At 39.4% G+C, this 27,935-nt stretch overlaps 1 protein-coding gene across 1 annotated transcript in view; it reads left to right on the top strand.

Moving 5' to 3' along the window:
- The window catches only part of ntrk2a (neurotrophic tyrosine kinase, receptor, type 2a), a 107,073-nt gene extending 79,716 nt beyond the window's left edge, over positions 1 to 27,357 (top strand). Inside the window, exons 17-22 of the mRNA XM_076890523.1 lie at positions 5,260 to 5,390; positions 9,577 to 9,749; positions 9,985 to 10,140; positions 10,477 to 10,561; positions 23,026 to 23,184; positions 25,435 to 27,357. Of these exons, the coding sequence (XP_076746638.1) occupies positions 5,260 to 5,390; positions 9,577 to 9,749; positions 9,985 to 10,140; positions 10,477 to 10,561; positions 23,026 to 23,184; positions 25,435 to 25,620 (890 nt within the window). The 3' untranslated portion in view covers positions 25,621 to 27,357. The remainder of the gene's footprint in view (positions 1 to 5,259; positions 5,391 to 9,576; positions 9,750 to 9,984; positions 10,141 to 10,476; positions 10,562 to 23,025; positions 23,185 to 25,434) is intronic.
- The last annotated feature ends 578 nt before the right edge of the window (positions 27,358 to 27,935 follow it).

The following is a 27,935-nucleotide window of genomic DNA, read 5'->3' as shown; positions in this document are numbered from 1 at the left end:
AACTCTGAAGCTAAAAACCATGAATATAAAGCAACAAATGACAACCAAGCAGGGACCCCAAAACTCATATTAGCTAAGGATATAAAACCTCAAAACAACACAAAACCCCAGGACCAAGGCAGAAACACGTGCCCACCAGCACCTGCAAAACTCAATAATGTACATTTATACAAAAACTGAAATGTTAATGACTGTAAATGAGAGGCAGAGGACTGGCTGCTAGTTATTTTACCATTTTTTGCCTTTGTGCAGCTAAGCTAAGCTGACTGAGCTCTTGCTGGATCCAACTATATGTGTAGGGTCACATATAGGGTCATGTAGGCTCATGTAGGGTCACAATAGTAAAATCATAAACACCAAAAGTGTCTAAGCTTTTCATTGTAGTGTTTAAGCTCAAATAGAGATTTTAGAGGACTTGTTATTAATATCTGCAGTAGCAGTGTTGAAAAAGTGATTTTTCTTTCATCATCTTTCTTACATCATCCTCTTGGCTTTGTGTTCAGTACCTCTCAATTCTTCCACTGCTTCTATACGAGTTGGTCTTTTGGGCTTTGTATTTTTTTGTATCCAGGGAATGGGGATTAACTTCACTCTGGAAAATGTTATTCACAAGTCAACACGTGCTGACTGTATTTGAAGACACCGGTTTACAAAAAACATATGTGCACGCACGCACACACACACAGGCTGACGCACAAAATTTAGGTCACAATTAGCTACGCTTGCTGATAGGAGGGCGCAGAGTCAGGAAAAATCAGTGCCATGACATTACTGAAGAACGTTTGACGTTTCTGGTTGTCCTCTTCTCAAAGCATCTGTCAAACACGACTGTGTCTTTGACTTATCCTGTTGCTCAGTTCAAAGTACCGAACTCAGTTTTTCCAAGCTGTTCAAGCTGTTTTATGTCTGCATTCAACGCAATGGAAAGAATTTGGGAAGATGAGACGAAGAAGAACGGAATATGAAACAGATGGCAAACGGAGAATAATTATGTCCCCAGACATTAATTTATTTGGGAGTTCATAAGATGCTGATGAAGGATAGGTGTGATGGGACTCTAAATGATGTGGTGGAAAAATGAAGGCAGGAGGGCAAAAAAGGTGGAAGATGAGGGGGTCGATGGGAAATATTATTCTTCTTGATGTTAATATTGTAAACCCTGTCATAAACAGTTAATGGAAAAAAACTAATGGAGCAACAGAACGGGGGAAGAACCTGTGCCTGGATGTTAATACTTAGAGGATGCTGATTAAAAACTGATAGGTTTAGCAGCCGAGAGGAACAGCAACAGGGAGAGATAAATGGTGAAACAGAGGAACGCTAAATAAGGAAAGTGAGAGTAAGATAATGAGAATAGATGGAAGAATGCAAATGAGGGAAAATGAGTGAATATGATAAGCATGGAAAACGGGTACTAATTAGGAAAAACATCAGAGAGTAAGTGTGTTAAGTCTGGTAAATGAGGAATTATATTTTAGTAGATCTTAATTAAGGATACTGATTGAGGAGAAGGGGTGTGATATGTCGCACGGCATGTGGAGACACAGTGTAACAATGAAAGTGAGGTGGAAGACAGATTGTAAACTTGGCAAAAGGAAAGCAGCTGCAAAGCACAATTATTTAATGACTGAAATACGGCCATTAGAAATAAAAGGACTTATTCTTTTACGCTCTTGATAGACAATAAATGCTAATGCTTGAATACATGCAAAATAGATGCGACGACACTGGAAATCTAACCAAAAAAGACACAAAAAAGAAAATTGCAGGAAAAGGTTGTGCGAATAACCACATCTTCCTGCCAAAGACTAAAGAAAAGAAAGGAGGGGAAAAAAGCGGTACGGGAAGCACTGGTCTGCAAACATCAATTTATTTGCTATTTGAGGATGTTAATTAAGGAGAAGTGGTGCAAGGCATTTTCATGGATGAATGCTTATTAGACAACTGCAGTAGGAAAATAGTGCGGTGAGGTAATTAGCTGGTTAAATGGTGGGTAGCTTTCTTGTGGGGATGTGAGTTTATTGTGCGCCGTTGTTGCAAAGGGAATTGTGGTGATCAGCGACATGTTGGTTTTTTTATTTGAGATGAAGACTCAATTTTAGGAGAAATAGATGATAAAATAATTAGTAAATGATGAAACAATTTACAAATATTCTTGACTTTTATTCATGCTGATACCTCAGGATTATGTATTCAGGTTTAGAAGGTAGAAGTTATTCACATGCTGCTGATTTGCAAAAACGAAAAAGATCCGCAGCGTCACTTTTTCATCATGTAAACACATATTCAGATGCTTACAGGACTTTTTTGATAAAACCATCCTAAACTATAAGCTGATGGGGTTTAGGCCCTTGCCATCTGAGTAAAATATTAAAAGGTGAACTGTGTCTGCAGTACAATGCATGACTTGTTTGTTTTGAAATGAAAATCTTTCCCCAAACATGACCATGATACTTTTGCTGGGTAACCACACAGCACATGGAAGAAATAACTTCCTTATGTGGACTTTGTTGCTCTTTCAAACAGCATCGCTAGCTCTTGGCATCGAAGATTGCTGCAAGCCACCAATACGGAAGGACACCCAGTGTGTATCCCTGTGTAAGGCACTGGTTTCTGACAGAAGCCTGTATTTGAGGCCCGGGGACAAGAAAACGTCTATTTAGTGTATCATAGAATCTGCATCTGGAGTACTTTCCACCATCCTAACAGAAAGCCCAGTATGTTGTTTTTTCTTTTTTTCATTGACCGATAGAAGCTCACAGAAATCTTCCACACACAAGCTGTCAAAATAAAAGAGAGGTTGTAGTATAGAAAACACACTGTCCTCCTTAAACCACCCACATTTTCTTTTTGTTCATTTTAGGGGGTTTTTTGAACGCAGGACAGATGGGACTGAACGATCTGCAGTCTTTTTAATTAAAATGTTTTAATTCATTTTCTTATTTGACGTTTCCTTCCCATTAATTCACAAAGGTTACAAATGAAGGCCAAGACGGGATTTGACGGAGACAATATGCAGCCTATCACGTATCATAACAAGAATTTATGAGTGTATAAATGCCTTAAGCAAAACAAAAATATCATATGGTCTTGACCTCATATTTAATGCTTTTGAATATCTGATGCAGACCAGCTGTGTGTTTCTCTTTTCTCCGTAGGTCTGCAGTTACAGTATTGGGTTAGGATGGACCTCAGTAGCTTACAGTGTCGATCGATGCAGCTTCTTCAGAGAGTCTAGCTGAGCTTTAATGTGATATTCTGAGTGGACAGCTTTTCTTCAAATGCACCTCTTAATCACATCACACATAAATCTCAGCTCTTGGTGTGTGTGTGTGTGTGTGTGTGTGTGTGTGTGTGTGTGTGTGTGTGTGTGTGTGTGCATTTGTATTCAGGACCTAAACGAGCACAGGTATTACAGGATAACGTGTTTCTCTGCATGCAGACAGACATGGAGCACATTTGGCTGGCGATCAAAAGATGGGGTTTAACTAGGTTATTGTAAGGTCACGAGGCTGTTAATCATTCTGCATGATAAAACCTTGTACAATAACCGGCGAGATGCCAATTTTTTTATTTTCTATTTTTTTTTTTTTTTTTTGAGAAATCAGCTGTTGTGGATTCGCGAGTTACTTAGCAACAGAGAGCAGAGTTGTCGACTCTGATCCAACTGTGGATGAGCAGAAGGCAGGAAGAGGTTAGATGCATGAAGCAAGCAGAGAGACACGTTTTTCAAATTTACATTACTGTAAAAACTGTGTTGAAGTCGTAGAAGACAAAAAAGAAGGAATTTGCTTATTTACTTTTGCATTTATTTGATACATAAATCAAGACATAAAATATGTATGCAGTAGAAAATGATCCCCAGATATACAGTAGATACAGTTATGAGCCTTTTTTTGGCTTCGAAATGAAAGTAGATGAGGGATGAACAGTAGAGGAATGTATCTGCATGTGGATTGTGAGTGACAGAAACCATTTATTTTAACATCATTTTCCCTTTAGAAAAACCATGGGGGTTAACATGCCCTGCAGCTGTGCTTTTTGTTCAAAAAGGAGGAAAATCCACAGCTTCGGATTAACAGGGATAAATTGTTATAAGAGTAAAGGTTATTTTATAAGAAAACTGACAAGTTTCAGTTGATACTCCAATGTGATACTCCAAACACAAGGTCCAGAAAACAAGAAGCAACTGGGCATTTTAGAGAAGAGTAAAAATAGATTCAATTGCTCTTGTAAATACTGGCTACTTACTGGGTAATAGTGCTGAAAGAAAGTCGGTGACGAGAACATTGCTCTTACAGTGTAATTACAGACTAATAAGTAAAGAAAAGCCACACTTTATATTACAGACCTCATGCCTCATCAAGGCTGTGTGTTATGCGCTCTGTACTTTTACTCATTAACAGACGTTACTGCAGCGTGTGGGAGAAAATACAATTTAAAAGAAGGGAGGTTTATTACAACGACGCTGTGTGGATTTATTACCACGTGTCTTCATGTGTGATAGGAGAAAATGTTTGGATGATAGTTTTTGAACTACAGCAACTCATAGTGGGCGCACTGCAAATATACCGCTCTCAAGCACAACTACGCTAGGTCGCAATTGTTATCCAAGGTGACAAAGTCATGCTATCATGTGACTTCTAGAACTATGGAGCTAATTGTTTATGTCTGATAAGATGTTTATTTTCTTTAAGGACAGAGCAAGAATAATAGTTTTGCCACATATGCACTACAAAGATGCTATATTACCACATGCTATCAAGTCAACATTCAAATGTCTTCTTTTTGTGTAAAATCAGATGTCTTATGATGCAGTTTTCTCTTCTTTGAGTGAAATCAAACACCACAAAACAAATGACACCAGACTGACTCACTGCATGAGCTGAAGTCATTAAAGTATAAATGGCGTGCGATCAAAGCATCAATCCTGCTTTCCATCATCACTTCCAGCTCCTTGTTTTTATTTGTGTACTTCAGCTTGATTTACAGTTGATCTTTTTCTGGGCCGAACAAGCACTTTTGGCTTGTTTTTCCCTCCCATTATGCCAGCTTTCTTCTTATTGGCTGCCCATCACAAACAGAAGGTTTAAGCAGCAGGTTGGTGGGCTGTGAGCTAAGATTAGAAAAGCTCCCTAAAACTGAGCATTTGGGGCAATAGAAAAGAAACGAGGAAAAAAGATTACCCCCCTCCCCAATTTATATGCATGTTTGTAACTTGTACTAAAAAGTTTTCCTCTTCATCTTCTCATTCTACAGTTGTCCAGCATATTAAAAGACATAACATTGTGCTGAAGAGAGAGCTGGGAGAGGGAGCCTTTGGGAAAGTCTTCCTGGCTGAGTGTTATAACCTTTCACCTGACCAGGAGAAGATACTGGTGGCCGTCAAGGTAATGTTGAAGTCCTAAAATTCCTAAGAAACATATTTATAAATCAGAGAATTAGACTAATTAATTTCATATTGATTCCAGTTTCTGAAAACACAAACTTCTTTTTGCAGCTTTTATAACTCAAAGCCCAGAAATGTAAATAAAATGTATCCTGTGTGCAGTAAAACAAACGGGTCAAGTTTCAACGTGAGATATTTTTAAATTCCTTTGGTCCTACAGAACAATTGATCATGTCAAAATAAAGCTCCTAAATGGCATTATTGAAGGTGAAATTATTATTTTTCTATTCCACAGTATCAGAATTGACATCTGATACATGAAATACATTGAAAATATTGAACTGGTTCCTGAAATAGATCCATGGTATTTTGAAATAAAATCCCTCACATGGCGTCAGCACGGTATTGAGAATCCATGTTGGCCTCCATTTACTGTGCTATTGTTAGAAAGTCCCTCTTTTCATGGGTTTCTCTGCAAGAATAAGGTGGAATTACACTCAAAAACCGCTGACTTCCGGGGTCAAATTGAATGGTTTCCTAGGGAGCATCGCATCTATGTGTCCATCAGTCTCTCCATCTAGGATTCTTTTTCTGCTGTTCTGCAGAGAAACAGGATCTGAACGGTGAAGAACTTCTCATTAACTATACATGACCTGTGAAAGAGCCCCCTCTGCCCCTCACTTCCTCTGTCCTCCACACCTCCAGCTCTCACCTGTAGTCTTTTATTTTCTCTCTCCTCAGTCGTCATCCTGACGCTTGCCTCTTCTCAAATCCTACACCTTCGTTTCTCTTCCTACATTTCCTGTTTGCTCCCGGCTTAGCCCTGAACCACCTGCTGATGTATGCTGCCAGCTTAGCGTCGGTTTAGACTGAACACACTTCAAAACACGGACCTGGAAATCATGGACAGCAGCACAGTTCTTGGTTGTAGAACACGATGCTTCATTTTGCTGGCTGCATGTCAAATCTGGTTAAATGTAGGGGAAAAAATGAACAATTCTCAGATTTCCACGTATGCAGGTACACCATTGAATGTTCTTTTTAAATGACAGCAGATTTGTTTTTAATTAACTAATTGACGACCTGCATACGTCAGCGTCAGTGATCCTGCTGCCAATACACTGCAATAACACAAAGTGCTGAAGGGTGATGAAAAGAGACTTTCAACAGTACTAGCTCCATCCATCCATCCATCCATCCATCCATCCATCCATCCATTGTTGTACATATACATATCGCATAACTTGAAACTAAAATAAAAAAACAGTCTCGTGAAGGGGATGCTTAGAGTGTAGAAATCCAAATAAAGATCGTTTCTGTTTGCAAATAAATATGTTGTCACTTCTTACCAGCTGCTTTTAATTAAAAGAAGGAGACATCAAATTAATGCAGACTATTCCTCGAGGTTTTCTAGGCAAATCAAATCCCACGAGATGTTTGAACACTCAGGAGGATACACACATCTGATCTGATCACTTGAAAACAAGAGTGCTGAGAATCTGTTGTAATGACGGGATTTTAGAAACAAATTTGATTTGCCTGTGAGAGTTGTCAGTGTATTTAATTCAATCCCTGGCCAAAAATTATGGAATCGCTACAGTTTGATGAAGTTCATTCAGCTTTTTCCTGCTTTTTTCTTTAAACTTTCTTAGAAATAAACAACTCATCTGTCATTCTATGTTGTCTATATATTTGCTACAGATTTTATACAAGGCGTCGTATAATCCTTTCCATTGTTTGAGTAGACACCTCTCTTGTTGGGGGCCATGCTTCCTTTCAGTCAGCCAGGTGTAGCAGCAGCTTGTTAAGGTCCTCAAACTCTTTCTTTTAACTGCAGACTATTTTGCATATTTAAATTTGCACAGGTATTTGTTTTAGAAATGCAAATTGCAAGGAGTTTCAATACTTCTTTCCTCAACACTCAGTGATTTCATCCTGCAAATGTGGTGATTCCATCATTTAACAGCTATAATTATTGTGTCCTGTAATTCCACTGTACAGAATAAAGGGGAAAGGACATGGATTATGAGGAATGCACTTTCTTTATGATAAACCACGCCATGCTTATATTGCTCTCTGTGAGTCATGCTACATTACAGGTACAGGTTCTCATTTGTATACCACATTACAATGACCTACACACACTAATAGAGCTTAATGGGCCTGGATTTTAGGGTTGTCTATCAATCAATCCGTCATCCATAATACAGAAGCAAGTTTTACTGTTACTGTATATTAAACACTGAGTTGCCATCGATCAGAGGATAATTGTAACAAGTGCACATAAAAACAATATGCATATGCACATGCACGCAGGCAAACTCATGCAAACACATTTACGCTCCTGCATCCCATCAGTCATGAACTTCGAGCACTTTCAATAATGTTCTCTTCACGCATGTATATGACTCACCACATTTGTGAGCTGGAGGTTGTTGATTGCTTTTTATTTGTCCATGGACCTGAATGTGCTCAGACTGGATGACTAACAGTGCAGTGTTATGAGTTTCAGCATGGGAATTAATGCAGCTTTCAGTACAGAAAGTCACACTGTGATTTGTAATACTCCCAGGCTCACAGGAAAGTCAGTATTTTTCCTAAACTCAACATTAATATGTTTGGCTCAATACAATGATTAATACTGGTCGCAGTGGTCATTTGATACTGATTGAGACCAGCGGTGCAGTGAATAACATTTCTTTTTCCTCTTTAAGTTCATTTTTCTTTTTCTTTTCTCTTTTTTTAAGGAGCACACAGTACAGTACATCATAGATTAGACTTCAGGGAGTCATTGTCAGTCAAACTGGGATAATGAGGAAAATTGTCCATGTTTTATGAGCATCTCTTAAGAAGTCACTTTTTGCAAAGAAATTGTAAAAGCTTCATTATAAGTTAATAGATCATTACAGATAAGTTCTAAACCATGCTAAGAACAAAGTCTGGGCTTTCAGCATCATATTCATCGCCTCTTATTACCTCCTGCTGGTTTCTTTCAGAGTGAGGAACAGCTGTGTTTATTTGTGGCTTTCAAACATTCAGAACTGCACTGATATGAAAAACCACACCAATAAAAATAACTGGAAACCTCAAAGCTGGTTTTAATAGCTTTTCATTGACCTACACAGCGTCAGTCTTCATTTTTAGCCATTATTAATTCTATTAATTACGAACAATAAACTGATAACATTAAATATAACAGTGAAAGGTCCTGCAAAGACATCTGAGGAAAGTCAGTCAACTCACATATCCTATGCATATTCTCAAGTTACATGGTGAGACAGGGGCACAGGCATTCATATACACTATCTATACTGTAATAATCATCTTCTTGCAGTATCACCTTGCAGTCTGCAGTGTACTCGACCATGCCTCTGTTTCACAGTACATTATTGGTTGAATGTAAGTGCTTAAGGTTGAAGTCTGTCTAATATTCTTCCATTTTAGTGCTTTTGATGAAAGGTCAGAGGTCATCTCATTCTGCTTTTTCTAAGTCAGTGCTCCTGTAGATCTGTATTTGTAGTCGGAGGTTCTACCTGCAATGTGTGTGCATAGGCACACTCGCCACTCGCCACACGCTCACACCTCATGTATATCTCTATCATATACTGTAGGAAGACAATCAATTATTCATGTAGGACAAGAGAAACTTTTCTATATTTTTCTTCTTATATGTGAAATTAATACACACCCCGTATCACTTTCATTTCCTGTAACTCGCCTCCAAACACACACACAGTCATTCACTTTCACTTCACATACACTCTCTGTCATGGATGCTTGTATTACACAAGCTCCCTGACAGATTTCCTGATTCATGGAAGGGAGACAAAGATTAGTTTCAAAGGGAACAGGGAAACATAATGAATGTAAACAGTGCTGTACTTTGTAATGGCTAGCATTTATTTAAAATGTCTCCATCCTTTTCCTGCTCTGCTGTCATATCGGTCCTTGTTTGGTGCCAGTAATTTCACACTGTTTGTGCCGTGTTGCTGTAACTCACTTTTATATGCACTTTTGTATTGTTTTTTTCACACAGTGGACGTCAGCCAAATAAATTGGAGGAGAATGAATCCACTATGAAAATGACCAATTGGCAGAAGTGTATGTGGTATAATGTGTGAGGTTTTGATTTGTCACTTTATTAAAATGTCACTTGTGTGTGTGCGTGTGTGTGTGTGTGTGTGCAGACACTTAAAGAGGCCAGCGAAAATGCCAGGAAGGATTTCCATCGTGAGGCTGAGCTGCTGACGAACCTTCAGCATGAGCATATTGTCACTTTCTACGGAGTGTGCGTGGAGAGTGACCCGCTCATTATGGTGTTTGAGTACATGAAACACGGTGACCTCAACAAGTTCCTCAGGCATGACTCTCTTCTTCAATATGTAAAATGGCAAAATTTTAAATGTGTTTTTCTCTAAAGAGTTTCTATGAAAAATGAGCGATCAAAGAATTAAAGATTAGGAAGCTTGCGTGTGCTAATCCAGCTTAATCTTCTACATACTCTCTATTAGAGGGACACATGTAAACATCGTACGTGGTTGATACATGGCTGAAAAGACAAATGATACATTGTTTCCCTTGTTTTTTTCTCACAGGGCTCATGGTCCAGATGCAGTTTTGATGGCAGAGGGCCAGACCACCAGACCTGTGGAGCTGACCCAGTCTCAAATGCTTCACATTGCCCAGCAGATAGCATCTGGCATGGTCTACCTGGCATCACAACACTTTGTGCACCGTGACCTGGCCACAAGGTTTGTAAAATACTCTGTTAATGCACATCGTGTTTGCTTGTTCCTAACAGATGCCAGATGTGTCATTAAACAGGAACTTTTATTCTGATCCTTGAGGAATTTATTTAAAACTCATAATGACTGAGTACGAACAATCGCTAATACCACCTAAAAACATCTAACAAGGAGGACTGTAGCTATTAGCGGAACCAGTAAATAATCAGCTAGAGATAATCAGTAAAACAGTCATGGTAATAACCATATAATAAGATATATGGTTGTAGTTTAACACCCTTCATTTTAACTCAGCAATGTGAAACATCTTTATTGAGTCTCACTGTGTTTGTTGTCCAAAAGGAACTGCCTGGTGGGTGAGAACCTGCTGGTAAAGATTGGAGACTTTGGCATGTCAAGAGATGTCTACAGCACTGACTACTACAGGGTAGGTGTATGTGTCGATATCTTTTCAGGCCTTTCTTTCAGCCTCCCCTCCCTCCCTGCTGCATGGGTGCCTCTCTGCTACTCCCCTGCATGGGCATGACTGATGGACGTGGGGGTTTGAGTAAGACACTCGCAGGGATAGGTTAACTCAACAGAAGGAGTTGGAAATGGTTAGCATGTTTGATTAGGTGAGTTCGTGGGGTGTTACATTTGCTTTAAGTAACTAAAAAAGTACAGGTGAAAGGAATGCATTTAAAAAGATCCATGTTCAGTGTTTTTGAGCATTTTTGTGTACTGCAGGGATATTTAGCAGCTTTTCTTGCTGTGCTTGGATAACTCAGGGGTACAAAACAAAACTGAAAGTGTGTGTTTTTCTTTCTGCAGATAATCTGTTACTTTTCCAAAAGGCCAAAATCTAATCAGTTGTATTGATTGATAGGTAGTTGGACTGTCCATTTTTCCTGCCCTTTCTCTCATTCTCTCTGACAAACCGACACAACTGACAATGACAGAGTAGGAGAGAGAAAGAGGTAGAAGACTGCAGGCATTCAATGGCTAGACAATCGTTTAAAAATTCAGAAAGATAATAATATACAACTGATGGATGTATCATTCAGTGACGGTAATTTTGCAGTAATAATTTATCTTGAACAGAAATGCTCATTGTAGTTATGAAAATCTATATTTCTAACTTGCTGGGAAAGAGAGTTGTCTTTGCAGTTTGTTCTCCTTTCACACGTTCCACATGCATAATTACACATATGTACTTTGGTATAAATTGTAATGTATATGCACTGTATTGGCATGCTGATATAAGAAAACACAAGATATTTTTTTCCTGTTTCTCATTAAAAATATTAAAATTGTCTGCAACTACTGGGGCTAAAAAAAAATGAAGTCAAGTTAGAAGTGCCAGAAACTGCAGTTCCTTTAGTGGCCACTTGAGGCTGCCCACATTAATAGAACAGAATAGAATAGAATTCAACTTTATTGTCATTGCACATGCACAGGTACAGGGCAACGAAATGCAGTTTGCATCAAACTGCATTTGTCTGTTACCTATTTTCCCATCTGTATGATGATTTCTTTTTTTACAAAGTGCTCTACAAACTGAGATATTGGCTCTCTTACGAGTTAGCAAACATAAACTAATGTAAATCAATTAGCTGCAACCAACGTCTCGTTCTGTACTGGCACAAGATGGTGCTAACCATGTTATAAAAATTGTAACTTTAAACATGTATTAAATCCAGCTTCGAATTCATTGATAAATCCGTGTCAGTTTTAGGGAATATGGCTAAATTTGAAAGGCTTGTGTGACTGACTGATTTGCCAGCAAAGGCACAAAGTGCTGTGCACAAAAAGAGTAATATAAATAAGAAGATTAAGTGCCATAACAGCAAATAACACAACCTGTTTATTTCATTGTGTCTTGCACAATAAAATAAACAGGTTCTTTGATTATGTATGGAGAACCACTAAAAAAAATGTGAGCGTAAGTATGAAAATGGTCATTTTCAGAATCAGAATCAGAATACTTTATTGATCCCTGGGGGAAATTATTATTTTTAAACAGTTAGTGCAATGCTTTTGGTAAATTACTTGAATTAAGGGTAAAACTGCAGTATTATTATCCAAATGTTTATGAGCCTTGCTATATCTGTGTCTGTGGATTGAAGCTGTACGCTTTATGAGTATAACTTACTAACCAAGCTTGCTACATTCAAAATATGTTCCTTTTCTGAAGGCTTCCTGCCCATCCTTTATATACAGTCTGTGATTTCCTCACAGAAAGCTTCTGATACCCCACAAAACTATAAATGCCACGTTGCCTGAATGAATCTTTTTTAAAAGAACATAAAAAAAATGCTATTTTTTCGAGGTCTTTGATAATGACTGTTGACATAAAATCAAAATAACAGGTTATATTTGGCATCAAATTAAAGATTGGTTTGCTGCTGTGGCATTTTTTTGTGCTATCTCTGTGTGACGACACACAGCAAGCTCCCCGCTCCTCCTCCTTCCTTTCACCCCTCCTCAATAAAGCTAAGTGCTGTGGCTGTAGTCATGGTAACGGCAGAGGGCAGTGGCGGTGGGTCTCTTACTTGGGTCTCCAACGTTTCTCAGGAAGAAAAGTAATCAGAGAAGTTCTGTTTAGTATGCTGAAGCAGTAGTGGAGAAATAGAGTTGGAGAAGGAGTAAGATGTAAGTGTGGGAGATGGAGGCAGGAGGGTGGCAAAGCGATGAAAGGAGAGAAAGGCTTGGAAATAAGGGAGAAGGGGGGGGAGTAGCAGGAGAAGAAGAGAAAGAGGGAGGAGAAGGAGTGGGATGCCAGGAAAGAAGAAAACAAGACACAAATAAATATCCAAAAAGAGAGACGAGGCAGTAATAGAGCGATACAGGGGCATACGGCACTGCTTAAGACGACCACAGAGCAGCGTATCACAGTAAAATGACAAAAAAAAGGACAGAGAGGTAGACAGACAGGAGAAAAACAAAAACCAGAATAGAGGCATAGGGGGGTGGAAGGTAAAACATAGTGATTCAGCCGTATTTCAGCATCCAGGAGAGACAGAGGTGTGTGTGTGAGTGTGGGGGGACGTGTAGAGTGTAGGGACCCAGTCATGCTCTTGCGTCAGACAAGTGAAGATGAGTCATAGAGGAATTGGAGCCCCCCCCCCCCACAACCCCATGCCTGTGTGTGTGCGTGTATATGTGCAGGGAAATAGATGCAGAGGCGTAGGATTGAAGGGGCTGTGATGACGTCATTGAATCCCCTGTTACACAATGAACCTGACAGGCGCTTCAGGAGACAGACAGGATGCCTCAAATCAAACCTTGAGCCTTTCCACACAGGCTCGGTGTGCGTGTGTGTGTGGGCGTATGGGTGCGTGGGTGGGGCTCGACTCCAACACTACAGCACATTTATTCATTTTCCCCTAAACTGATTTTATGGCCAAATGTGTAGGATGAAAGAAAATTAAGGTTTCATGCCTGACTGTTTTACGCTGCTGACACGGCCTGTAGAGGAACACGGGCAGTGAAGCAGAGCTGACAAATCTCTGAGTAATTTTTTTGGGTAGTGGGTGGTTTTTTTTCTTCAGAGACAAGTATCGACCTTGTGAAGCACCTGGAGAGGCGACAGTGAAACAGTTATCCGTGATTAAGCAAATGTGCATCAAGACAAAACTGAGAGGATGTAACACAAATTATTCAACTGCTCATTGCTCATGTACATGGCCTCATTGTACCTTTTATATCATTATTACTATATTATTATTACAAAGAAAGAGACCTCATTCACATACTGCATTGGTTACCAAGAAGTTGATGGGGCAAAGTTTTTTGCCTTTGAACTTGTTGTGAAAGTGTGCAAGCTAACCCAGTCCTATTTGTATAGTTGTGTAGAACTGATTGCAACATCACAGGGACTGAAAAGTCAAAAGTCAAAAGCAAGTAGAAACAAATAAAATGATGATCTAAAGTTTGCATGCTTACATAAGCTGAGACTTCATATCTTCTGGTTAAGAGATTATGTCATTAATGGCTCAACGAGAAAGTTTACGCAATCATCACACCACCCTACTTAGTCTCTGAGGACAACAGCCAATAATTGCTCATTTATAAAACTTACTGTAATACACAAACTATTTGTTTTTGTTTGTTTCTTTGTCTGCAAATTCTCCCTGGATCATTATCTAGAAAAAATTTGAAACAAAGGCCCCTTAAGGTTCTTATTTATATCAGATGTTATGCTGTCCTCGTGTTGTCTAGCGACGACCTAGCAACAGTGACACTTTTTAGCATTTAAGCTCCTATAATGCAGTATTAAAGCATCCCATTGTTTTAAGTTCAAGACAATAACATCTCATTTATATCCACAAAGGCTAAATTATGCATGATATACTACAACACTATCATGTTGCTTAGCAACCACTTTGCAGTGGGCTAAAGTGACCCATTTTTTAACATTTAAACAACATCTGTTGCCCGTTTTTTACTTTTCTCAATGTGATTAAATATATCAGTAAGCAATAGCATGGACAAGCCAAACAATACTGTAGCATGAGTGCATATTAGTGAAGAGAAATTAAATAAAAGGCAAAATCATCATGCCGATTTTGCCCACATTGTTTGCTTACCTGTGTGAAAGCAAAGCCTGTTCAATCCTGGCTGGTGAATCTAACCTGTGATGCCAAAAGTCTTGCCTTTTACTTTGGATTTTGCATATGAATATGTACAAATCTTCTTTGCGAGATTAATCGAATGTTAACACAGACTTTTGCAGGCTTTTTTACTTCCTCATTGTTGTTCTAACAAAACGTCAGTATGTAGCCATTGGGAATTTTGTGACTTGACAACTGCACGTTGAAGAAGTACTACCATCATATTTCCTGCTGGGTTTTTATTCGACATGAGCACCATCACAAAAAATACTTAGCTTAAACCTACATGTCATTGGCTTTACTGTATCTGAGCTGGCCAGGAGAGAACCATCACATGTACTTAGACACAAGCGTTCTTGAGTTTTTTCCATGACAGCAGAGACAACGATACGGTTCCCTGTGTAAGGTGCGAGTGGGCGGGGTTACTCACGTAAGCTCCTCCTACATCAAAATCCCATAATGCCTTCTTTTCAACGTGCAGTTGCCATGGATACCACAGCCTCTGGGAGGTCATCACAAAGAACACACATCCCTCCTCTCTGCTGTGTTTTTTCCTCGTCTTTTTGAGGCTTTCCTGGAACACTCAGACAGTGGTCGAGGTGAAATAATGCATATTTATAAGACAGAGACTGAGGGAGACAGGCAGGCGGGCTTAGAGACAGTGAAGGAAGGTGAGAACGATTGAGAGAGATTGAGGGGGAGAGAGATAAGGGAGCAGGAAAGAAGACAAAGACTGATGACGAAGCCACTGACAGCAAAGACAAAACACAGAATGAGCCGATGACAGAGAGAAATCCAGCAACTAGGCGTAGGTAAAAAAAACTTAGAAAGCATGTTTGGTCTTCAGACTGATCCACTGTAAACACGACTTTCTTAATATTTGATGACCCCCTCCTCCCAGTGACAGGAAGACTCAGTCTGAGGCTTTCCTTTCCTGCTCTTTCATGGGTTTTCTCTCCTGTTTTCTATTTAATTCAACCCTGTTGGTGCCCTTTTGAAGTGACTGCCCTTCACTTTGTTCCTCATTGTCTCGCCAATGAACGCACACAAATACACGTACGGTTAACAAACATAAAAGGAGAGATGTTGCGCGGCAGTTCAAGAGGCCCGTATTAATATTTCAGAGCATCAGGGGAAATGATCAGTCATGATGAATAACACAAAAAGACTAATGGATATAATGAAATATATAAAAACTATCAATAGAGTAGAACGGAAAAATCTCCCCAACAAAGCAAGTAATAACAACGCTGCTCGACTTAACTGCAAATCCTTTGTTGATTCACGCATGAGTGATTTTTATTCACAAAAAAACAAAAATAAACTAAAAAACAATAAAACATATACAGAGAAAAATGAGTTTCAGACAGTTTCCAATGAGTAGGAAATTATACAGAGCCATTATGTTCTCATTTTGTTTAATGTTGTGGGCGTAATTGTTGGTTAGTTTGCAGTACATTTATTCTAATGTTAATCTTCCACGTGCAATAATAAACAGAGCTGTGTTTGGTTAGAAATGACATCGGTTTTTTTGTTGGTTTTAGATTTTTTTTAGTCTAAACAGATTATTAACACATCATGTTAGTGTTGTCGCTGCTCATAAAATGCCTTCTTGGCAGTCCTCGCTTTTCTTCCATTAATGATCTGCATCACCATGTAACACATTACAGTCACTAACAAACAGTTTGGTTGTTACTTGAATACACTTTCAGAGGTAGGTGTTATATAAGCTCAGCCTACACCCTTTCGTTCCTATGATGAACATTAACTGAATAAAAAAAAAAAAACAAGTTTGGAAGTTCCTCAGTTATCTGCACGATGGGCAAAAATTCAGAAAAAAAATCGATTTTAGGCTGAATTCAAGAACATTCTAGATTTTTCATCATTTTTATTGCACTAAAGGGTAAGACTGTGACAGTGAAGAGCACAATGCACCGAGGTCTATGAGGGGCCTGCAAACCAAAATTCATTCTTTCACTCATTAAAACTCACATGTATGCATTTTCTAACACAGGAAGTTAAGCAGGAAGTCACTCTTTAGAGCGCTGGATGACTATCCAAATATATTATAATACATTGGACAAATTCGAAGAAAGACTACAGATTCTTTGTTCTTCAAAGGTTTATAAAGAACTCGGTGATCACATTCAAACCTTTACTGGAGTTTTGAACTATAGAAACAGCGATTAAGGGCAGAGTTCAATCGAATAGTGGATTACATTTATTTAATGAGCTCCTTTAAAAATATTCAGTATGTTGATTTGCCATGAATTCAAAGCACTACCAAAGAATTTCAGAACCAGCAGAATAACCATGCGCTTTCCACATGAGGAGGGGAAACCCCTCTTTAGATGTGGCAAAGGGTTATAGTCAACAATGCAGGAATGCATAACCCAGATTAGAGTGGCATTTGTGAAAATGACTTTGGTATTGATGAATACAGACCACGGTCAGTTGGAGACAATAATGACCTACACAGTACATATAGACAACTCTGGACATGGAAACCATCACACTGCTAATTGTCTATAATCCAGCTGTTGTTCTGATATCCAGTTTTCATTATCAAATTATTATGACCAAAAGATTTCATTTTAATTATATCATTGTGAGATCTTTTAGAGGTTTTGGGAGGAAAAAAGAAAATTATTATTATTATTACTCAAATAAATTTCATAAATTCCATCATGGATGGATGATGGATCCATTCACCAGTGTTCATGTTGACAGCAAATTTAGTTTTAGTCATACATTTAGTCATTCACTAAAACATCTTATAGTTTTATTACTCTAGTTGTATTCAAATAAATATCATAAGATCACATTAAAAAGTATATTTTATTTGACTAAAGTATGAAGTATAAGAGTTTGTTGTGTTTTTACCCGTGAGAGTTGCTTCACGTGGTTTACAAAGCATCTTTTTTTCACTAACATCAAATGTGACGTGATTTCATGAGAAACAGGGAGCACTTCCCAACTTGTCCTTCCTTTTCACAAAACTTAATTCGTTCTGATCGGATCTTGTCTCTCCAGAATATTTACATCTGGTTTATATTTGTTGATGGAAATTTCGATACATTTCATTAAAGCTTTTTTCCTCATGAATTTTTTCCTCAAAAATTTTGGTCAATGATATTAAGGCTGCTTCGTACACACACTCACTGAGATCAGTCATGTAAAACTCATGTTTTCACCTGATCTGGGCACTAAATGGAATTTGTTTTTCAGCATTTAATCTGTTTTTTAAATATATATTTTTTTATTTTCTATCTCTCTCCTCCACTTTTCCTTATTGTCCGATCAACATGTTGTCTGCATTGTAGTGAGTAGGGATTGCTGACCTACATTCATTTACGTGTCATTAGCTAATACACCTGTGTGCCATGAGGATTGGAGAGTGTGTGGCTGAGAGGGTCGCGGTTTGTAAACTGTTTACTGATCAAGTTGACTTTTCACAGCAGGCCAAAACAACCCTCATGCCACCAGGAAATATTCCAGCTTTGCTAACTGACCAGTCCACCCTGTGTGTGTCCTCATTAGGATAAGGATCGGTACCCTGTTTGATCAAGCAGTGTTAAGTTTATATTGTGAACTATGCTTAAATTATAAGAGTACAGTTACACTAATGCAGTGGTTCCCAAACTTTTTTTGCTGGGCCCCCCTTTGTTTTACAAGAAAAATGTTCGCGATTTGAAGAACCCAGCACGTGCTCCCGACGAAGGGAAAACCAATTCTGCAGGGGAGACCTACCTCAGCACTTGTGCAGGTGAAGCCAAAGGGCAGATATGCTTCACCATATTTTCTAGTCTTTGGTTTAGAATGAAGTTGGTTTGGAAACATATTCAGTGATGCTTCATCTCCTGATTTGCGTTTGTGTGGGCGCCCGTGCTAGCAGTGTCCAAGCTCTGTTTTTTTTGTTTTGTTCTATTGGAGCCACATGCTCCAAAAGAATAAGAGCTAAAGCAAGAAATTAAGACAAAGAGTGAAACACAACTGTAGCACTACTGAAATAAAAATATAAACCTGCGAATTATCATAATAGGAGCGTTTTAGGAAGAACAGGTGCTGAGGCTGACTTCAGTTCAATGTGAATGGACTATGCAGTATCTATTATGTAGGGAGGAATATAAGGGAGAGCTCTTTGAGAACACAGCATCACAATAAGACAACAAGAATGTTTTAGACTAAAATCCTGCTGTATTCTGTATGTTGTACACTTCATAATAATAATTTTAAAAAAAACTAAAAGACTCAAACCTGCTGTATTGTGTAGGAGTGTGTATAATATAAGCATTTTGTATTTTATATTCTATATTACGATTCACATTATGCATTGTGGACCTTCTACTCTGCTTTAGCATACTGCATGCAGATGGAGAAATGTAAATGATAAACAGAGAAACAAGGGAGAAAAAGCATCACTGCAAGAAAAATGAAGGCGCACGAGCTGCAGAGATGGAGGCAGATATGTTTCCCCAGACGTAAACCTAAACCTGATGGCTATCTGTGTGACAGTGCACATTTTATTACTCTATTAAATAACCCCCTGACTAACACAGAACCAGGCCAAGTGTGGGTACCAAACCATTAATGACACACATAAACCTTAGAAAATGGATTGTGCTATCTGTGTAGCACAGTGGAGTGCAGATCAGTCGCTAGATTCATGTTCAGGGGAGACTAAAGTGAGCGGGGAGGTGCAGTAAGAGGAACAAATCTTGTCAGCAGGTTAAGCTTGCTTTTGATTCATTGAGAAGTTAATGAAAAAGTTAATATATTTAACAATGTTAAAACCCTGAAATCTAAGTCAGCCGTTACAGCCAATCACCATCCTTTTACTTGCAATGTCACCAAAAGTTACGTCCGATTTAGAGGACAGTAAAGTTTTATAGCTTCTGGAACTCAAGTAAAAGTAAACATTATGTTGGATGGTTTTGCTGAAACGTGATGCTGTTGCTCACATGTGCAAATGCTTTCTGTTCTCGAGAATGTGCATATGCTACTTAGTCACCAATGTACTCATTACTTAATGCTTTGCTATAGCATGCTATCTATCACATTTAACTAGTGCAACTCAGTTTGATAAGTGCTTTCCCAAAGTTGCAGCGCCAATCTGCAGAGTGTAGTTACATAAAGGTCATTAAGCTACAGGAGCAACTAATGCAGCATATTCTATCGAACTGACTTTATGAGGGAGTTGGGCTGGAAACCCGTGTAAGAATGTCTAAAACGCAGGGTTATTAAGAAAAATCAAGTTACTACAAAAGAAAGTAAAACCTTAACTGTGTGGTATTGATTTGATATCAGTCATAAGTGGAAAATCTTATCAAAAGGTGATAAATGTTCATTATAATTTTAATATATTTCACATGTAAAAACAAAAAAGTTACCTGAAACCTCAGTTTAGCCCAAATATGTTGTTCTGTGACTTACATGCTGTTTTTTTCACTCATGGGTAATTGGTTTGATTTAATGACTTCTCTCTCTTAAAATAGTGATTATTAAAAAAACATTTGGATTTGAGATGAGTTTCTTATCGTTTTGATTTTATTACTTAGTTGCTGAATAAGTCATCTTTTTTTCTCCTTTTGTTTTTCTCAATTTTAATGTCTTGCAAAATAAATAGCTTGGAATCAAAATTCTAACTTTTAGGTAGCATTGGATATCGCTGCTGTCAAACACTATTATCTGTTATCGCTATTATCGCCCTTTCGTAAGTATCCGGAGGTATCACTCGTCCATTTTTTTTCTGAAAGTCATGCTTTGCTCGCACTCTGTGTCTGACCTCCCTGATTTTTCAGTCAGAGAGTAGATTTAGTCTGTCATCATGCTTGCTTGTGTCTTTATATTCCTCATTTTTCATTAGGATGTGGTTTCTGAGTCTCTGAAGATTTAAACTGTTACCTTGAGATTTAAAGGGGGGGGGTTGGATCCACCTTTAGACTTCTTTTTGCTTGATGTTGGCGTAAGTGAAAACATTTTGTAACAGGAAAAAAATCTAATAAAAACAACCTGTTATTAGATGGAAAAAATGTGAAAATATTTCACCTGTACACAGTGCGTAACTTTAGCCAAGAGCTAATAAAGAAAATATAATATATTACGTACAAGTTTTGTCATAAGGTTATTTTTGCACCGTTAAAGGAAAAAGAGAGATAAAAGAAGAGGGATTAAAAGAAGATTCATTATAATTTAATCAATTTAATTAAATTCATTAAATTCATTAAACACATATGTATTCATGACACATTTTCATGTTATTCTTTTTTATCTTCATTGTATCACTGTAAGTAATGAGATGGCAAAATCAGCTGTTCATAAACACCAAATAAATGAATTTAGCTGTGGTTGTTTAACTGATGTGATCCATGTGTAAGCTCAGCTGTATATGTGTGCAGTTGTTGTTTAAGGGGATATGAAGCAGTTTATATAAGGTGCACTGTCGATGAATCTGTTTTCATACAGATCAGATAAGTCAAACTTTACTCAACTCATTCTTCATGGTTCCTCCACTTCTGTACCATTGATTTGTTAATGTTGAATTCTCCCACAGTTGCTCTATTCCCATGTTGTTGCAGTATATTAATGACTAACCTCATATGGGGCGATCGTGGCTCAAGAGTTGGCAGTTTGTCTTGTAATCGTAAGGTTGCTGGTTTGAGCCCTGGCTCGATCATTGGTCATTGTGCCCTTGGGCACACCATTGCCTACTGGTGGTGGTCAGAGGGCCCGGTAGCGCCAGTGTCCGGCAGCCTCGCCTCTGTCAGTGCGCCCCAGGGCTGCTGTGGCTACAATGTAGCTTGCCATCACCAATATGTGAATGTGTGTGTGAATGGGTGGATGACTGAACGCTTTGGAGTCCTTAGGGACTAGTAAAGCGCTATACAAATACAGCATTCATCCTCCAGCTTCACTGTTTATGTTATGCTAACATAGCTGTGTTGCTAGCGATCATGTAGCACATTGTTATATACCAGCTAGTCCAACTTCAGTAACCTACAAAAGTCACTGCTGTTTAGTTTTCTGTCTTCATTTATGTTGGAAGTGATATCAGAGCTGTATGTTTTAATTTTTTCAGAAATCACTCAGTCAGAACATGCTATATCATGTTTAGGTTTAGGTAACTAGCAAAACTAGCGAACTAACTTCCCGCTAACGCCGTTAAATTGAATAAATTTAAATTCTAGTGGTACGGATGAAGTCATAGAATCACTCTGATTGATATTTTTGGATAAAGTTCAAAAATAAAATCATCTATCTGTTACACTAACCTGCCATAAGCGACAAGACATGTACCACATTCAGATGAATGAGTCTGATGATGTTTTGTCTCCAGATTTATGACATTTTAGTAATGAAGACTTTGAACGTCCATCGCTTTATTATCTCAGCCAGAGTTAAATGATTTAATGTAAGATTTGTATCTGCCAAAGGAAGCGTCTGACTTGTTTGGGTCTAGATTCAGTGAAAAAGCCCTCCTGGCTCCAGGAACCAAATTTTCTTTTTATAGGCATCGCAAGAAGGATTTTATTCCATTCTTTGAAATGGATGATGCCATTATTTGTGTTGATGGTAAAGGTCTTTTGGGGGCAATGGGTTGTGAGTACTGTTACGGCCCTAGCCTCTCTCTCTCCTGAGGGTGCCTGTGTGGGCGTGTCCCACTACCTCCCCTGCCTGAGATGCCACCTTTCCCTCCTGTACAGCTGACTCCCATCAGCAATTAAGGGTATTTAAGCCCAGAGCAGGGTGAGCTCTGGGCCAGAGTGCCATTTTGTGTGGGTCCAGCTAGTGAGCTGAGTGTCTTGTGGTGTTTCCAGCTAGTGAGCTGCGCTTTCCTTTTGACTTTTTGCCTTACTGACCGACGCCTGAGTTTTGTTTGTTTCTTTTATGGTGATAACGGCTTGTCCGTCTCTTTTAGTTGAATTACTTCAATAAAACTGTTTTATTTAACTGTTTTGCCTCCCTGACTCCTTTTTCTGACCCGGTCACTTTTGTTACTTCCCCCTCCCCGCCTAGACCCCCCCCCCCCCCAGGGGAACGTAACAGTACAATGCAGTTGGAGTGGACTGTTCATCGACAAGTAGAGAAGCCAGCGTATATTAAGTAATATTGTTTACTGGTATTTTTGAACTTAAATTTAAGGTCAATTAATGTCAGATATATTCTGGCAAACAGCAGACATTTTATTCCTTGATGCAGGGCGGGGAAACAGAATATAAGATGCTTCTCAGCTTTCACAATCCGACCGTACTTCATACTTTCTGTGTGTAACTGTGTCTCTGTGTGTGTGCTTTCAAAGGTTGGAGGTCATACCATGCTGCCCATCCGCTGGATGCCTCCTGAAAGCATCATGTACAGGAAGTTCACAACAGAAAGTGATGTTTGGAGCCTCGGAGTTGTTCTCTGGGAGATCTTCACCTATGGAAAACAACCTTGGTACCAGCTCTCCAATAATGAGGTATACAAACTTTTATTATAAGTGCAATAGTTTCTTCTGCAGGTGCACGAAGACGTTTGTGATTCACAATTATATAAACGACCTGGCTTAATAATTAACATACTTTTTGCAGTGTTTTTAAATTTGTTGAGTGATCACCAAGTCCTGGTAATTCCAGCATTAAAGTTAAAGTAACAAAAGTTCTGTAAAAGTTGCCTTGGAAGCACCTTCTTTTTAATAAGTGATGCTGAACAAGCTGTTGCAGCCCCGAGATATGATGAAACAGCCCTTCAGTAAAAGTAAGGCTAAATATTTGATCTGTTTTGTGTGCATGTTTCTCATAGGTATACACCGAGTGAGTCTTTTGTTCTGCGTCATCTCCTCACTCACAGAAACTCAGTAAGAATGACTTCATGACATGGAGCAAGCTACTCGAAAGAAAGAGAAACAAAACCCAGATGAAAAATCTGCCGGGGCCGTTTCTTTTTCCTGAGTCTAGCAGAAGTGTAGCAGTTGTTAGACATCGCGCCTTTTAGATTTTTTAGATATTAAGAGTATTTTCTTGATTCCTCTTACTTACTGTATAATGAAGTTGGAAGTAAATGGCAATTTCTTAAAGCCACACGTGGTAATATAGACTTTTTCTAAATAACATAATTTGTTTTAAACACTCAGATGTTTTGAATTTCCAGAATTGACAACTGCCTCTATCAGAAAGCTGTGGAAAATTAAAATAAGGCTGAATTGTATGAATGACTCATTTTAAAATGGCTAAACAATCTACTTGCTCAAATTCAATCAGATTGTGGAAACAACAGCAACTCCCTCACACAAAGAAAATCAACTTAACCCAGAATTCGAATCAATTTTCCGGAAAACACAGCAGTGTCACAGCCTTCAACCCCTCGTCTTAACCTTAGCCTTACCAGCATGAACCCTGGGAGAGCCCTTAACTCTGGTTACATCCAAAAAATTAACCTTTAGCCCTTTCACTGTCTTCTTTTACCCTTTATGTCTGTCTATCCTCTGCTGTATCACAGCTCACTCGCATCGTGAATGAAATGTGATGCTCACATATCTTTTACACAGGATTTAAAGTTTTGATTGGGTCCTTTGTAATTTTAGATATTGAAATACTGCCTGTGCTGACTACAAACAGTACAATCACCTGACACTTTGTTAGGTACACTTATTTATGGGCTTGTTAATGTAAATATCTAATCAGCCAGTCGGCCGCTGCAGCTCAATGCATTTTGGCATGTAGTCATGGTCAAGATGAAGCTCAAACTGAGCATCACAACTGCTGATCCACTAGAATTTTTCTAAGGGATCAAATAGAAAACCAAGTGAGCTGCACCGTTAATGCCAAAGGTTGGAGCAGAATGGCCAGAATGCTAACAACTCAAGTAAATGCTCATTACAACTAAAGTATGCAGAAGAGGCCTCACACAACACAACACATTGTGTTGTTGATTTGGTGCAAACTACATGAAAGCATGGACATATCCTTTGTATCAATGATTTAGGCTGCTGTGTGTCAGGTAAGGGTGTGGAGGATAATTTGTTGGCACACTTTCAGCACCTTAACATCGTATAAACACCACAGCCTCACTGAGTATCGTTGCTGACCCTGTCCATCCCTTTATGATCACAATGTGGTGATCTTCTGCCTGCTGATCCCAGCAGATAACACATCATGTCATAAAGCTCAGATCATCTCAAACTGCTTCCTTGAACTTGACAGTGAGTTCATTGTACCCCTGGTGTCACTGACCTCCACAGTCACCAGATCACAATCCAATAGATCAACTTTGAGATGCGCTAGAACAGCGGATTCACTTCATGATTGTGCAGCTGACAAATCTGAAGCAACTGTGTGATGCTGTCATGTCAAAATGGACCAAACTCTTTGAGGAATGTTTACAGCACCTTGTTGAATCTGTGCAATGAACAATTAAAGCAGTTCTGAAGGTAAAAGCAAGGTGCATCTAATGAGTAGGTGTTTACACATGCATGTTGTAAATCTGACTTTCCCCTCACGCTGGTGTAGAGAAATTGCAGACTTTGTCTTGAAGACTTCTCTGGCATATTATTTCTCGAGTTCAGTAAATAATTTATTCGCTGTGACATTTTCACTTGGCAGAGCAGATGCTCCATCATCTTAACTGGAGTTTGAACACTGAATTTATTTTTTCTGATTTGTTCTTTACTAAATGGGACGGGGCTTCTTCTCACAATTAACTTGATGCTTGTCTTTCTTTCGCTCTGTAGGTGATAGAGTGTATAACCCAGGGCAGGGTGCTGCAGCGCCCTAGGACCTGTCCTAAAGAAGTGTATGACCTGATGCTGGGCTGCTGGCAGAGAGAGCCACACATGCGTCTCAACATTAAAGAAATCCACAGTCTGCTCCTCAACCTGGCCAAGGCCTCGCCTGTGTACCTGGATATACTGGGCTGAACGCAGAAGGAGGCTGAAGAAGGGTTTTAGCTGTGTGTGTGTGCGACATGTGTGCATTTATGTGGGGATGGTCGCTGAATGTGAACGTGAATGCATATTTGTGGTTGCGTGCATGTGTGTGCGAGCTGCAGGGTGCGAAGCTCATACAGGTGTGCGTGTGTGCAAGGTGCCGCTGTACAGGATGTGAAGCTATTATTAAACTCTCAAAGGCAATCAAAAAATTCCTCAACTGATCCCCGATCGCCTCTTTCTTCCCTGCCGATGTCCTCTCCTTTATGCATTTCCATCCCCCTTCCTTACCGAAGAGACATTTAAGAGTAATTTAACTTTGGAGTAAAAAGAAAAACAAAAAAACCCAAAAAAAACAACAGCATCTCACTTATTTTCAAATGCTTTAAACTGACTGGGGCTAAACTGATGAAACCTAATTTAAAGGACTTTTAAATGACTCATTCCCTGCTGCCTGTTGGACAACAGGACTCGTTTGAACATTTGCAAATTTCGAGGAGCCGTGGCGAGGGGAGGATTTCCGGAAGCTTCGATCTTTTGCGTGTAAATATGAGACTGGCGAAGGAAATGGCTCTGAGAGATGTCGAGCCATAAAGACACTGTGTTTTCCCCGCCCACCCTGTCGGTTTGTCTGTCTTTTTGTCTGTCTCTCACAAATGCATATCAGTATTAATGTCTGCGTCCATCCAACAAGACTACACAGGCAATGATTAACACGTTGGTACACATACAGTAAATTGCGTGTGACCAAATAATGACTGGAGAAAAAAAACAGTAAACAGAATCTGCTTTCCTGTCACACAAAATTAGGAGATGTGATGAAAAGATCATTTCTGGTCGGCCAATTTTGCCGATGCAAAAAAAACCCAAAACAGCGGCAGCTGAGGCTGATCTGAAATGCTGTGGTGACGGAATAATTCAGGAGTATGGCGGAGGAATTGTGCGATATTTAATCGTGAGTAATACAAATGTAAAAAAAAAAAAAAGTGTCTGATCTACATTAGCTGCTCATTATCCGCTCTTGTTCTGTTGTTTTACTCAGGCCTGTACTGCACTGTCATACAGCACAGGGTAACATGAGGACTACTCCCCCAACCCCCTAAAGTGACAGATGCTTCACCTTGTGATGTCAAGCGCTCATGTCAGAGGTCAATTGATTCATTTGTCCACAGCTGTCCAACAATCGCGAGATCATGGCGTTGGGGAGGGAGGCGTAAAGGTTGCCTGGGGAGGCTCGGGGTTTGAGTGGTCAGATGACGGTCAGATGTGTGGGTGGCGGCATTGTAGAAGGTGTGGTTCATTTGGTCAACCCATATTAAATCATCAAAGCTCTCAGCACTTAGACATCCTTGAAAACCACATCTGCGCTACAGGGGATGCACACGAGAACACACACACACACAGTGTATACTTTATCCCATCATCCTTCCATTGCTATATCCTCACACACACACACACAGACACACTGAAAGTCACTCAAAACTGTCCAAGAAGGAAATTGAATTGTGCATGTTTTATTATTTGAGCGGTGCAGTGCTTTAGCCAGGCCCCGTGCTCTGTAATGGTGTAATGTATATTTCATTACAGCCTAATGGGCTCCATTAGCACAGTCTCCTCACAGACATTCAAGACTTATTGTTTTACGGCCGAGAAGCAAGGGTGGAAGGATGGAGAGGATAGAAGAGGTGAAGGAGAAGAAAACAAAAGTAAGGGGCCCGGAATGAGGAGCAGCAGAGGGGAGAAATGGGAGGAGAGGTAATAACGCATGGTGGGAAGAAATGGAGAGGAAGGGAGAGAGTTCAGATCGGAAGCAATGGGGTAGAAAGGAGAAGACGATGGGAGTGTGACGGTACGGATGGGTCATGTGGAGAAAGATGAAGGAGGAAGAGGAGACAGTTGAGCGGAAAGGCAGAGGGAGAGAGTGGCGGAAAGAGAGGTGTAAATGTCCCCGGGGAGAAGGTGAGCGCGAACATCCCTCATTACTGTAGCCTGCAGATGTTCTGTAAGCCACAACTTTAACTTCACGCTCTCCTCACATTCCTACAGCTGCCCTCAACCACATTTTACACACATGCAAACTTCCCCACACACATTTTACTGGCAGTCCACCAACAGCTTAAACCGAAAATAAACTCAATAATGTACCACACATCCCCATTATTGAGAACCACTTCACTCACTTACAGTACAGCTCAGATATCTGAAAGCTTACAGACGCACTGTATATACAGCATCTCGTGCATGCAAGGAGACACATTCTGTGTTTGTTTTTTTGCATTTTACTGGGGCATATTTATCCTTTACAG

This window comes from Maylandia zebra, linkage group LG12 (genome assembly GCF_041146795.1).
Source record: "Maylandia zebra isolate NMK-2024a linkage group LG12, Mzebra_GT3a, whole genome shotgun sequence".
NCBI lineage: Eukaryota > Metazoa > Chordata > Actinopteri > Cichliformes > Cichlidae > Maylandia > Maylandia zebra.
The sequence above is the reverse complement of the archived record's forward strand: the minus strand, read 5'-3'. Positions and strand labels throughout refer to the sequence as shown.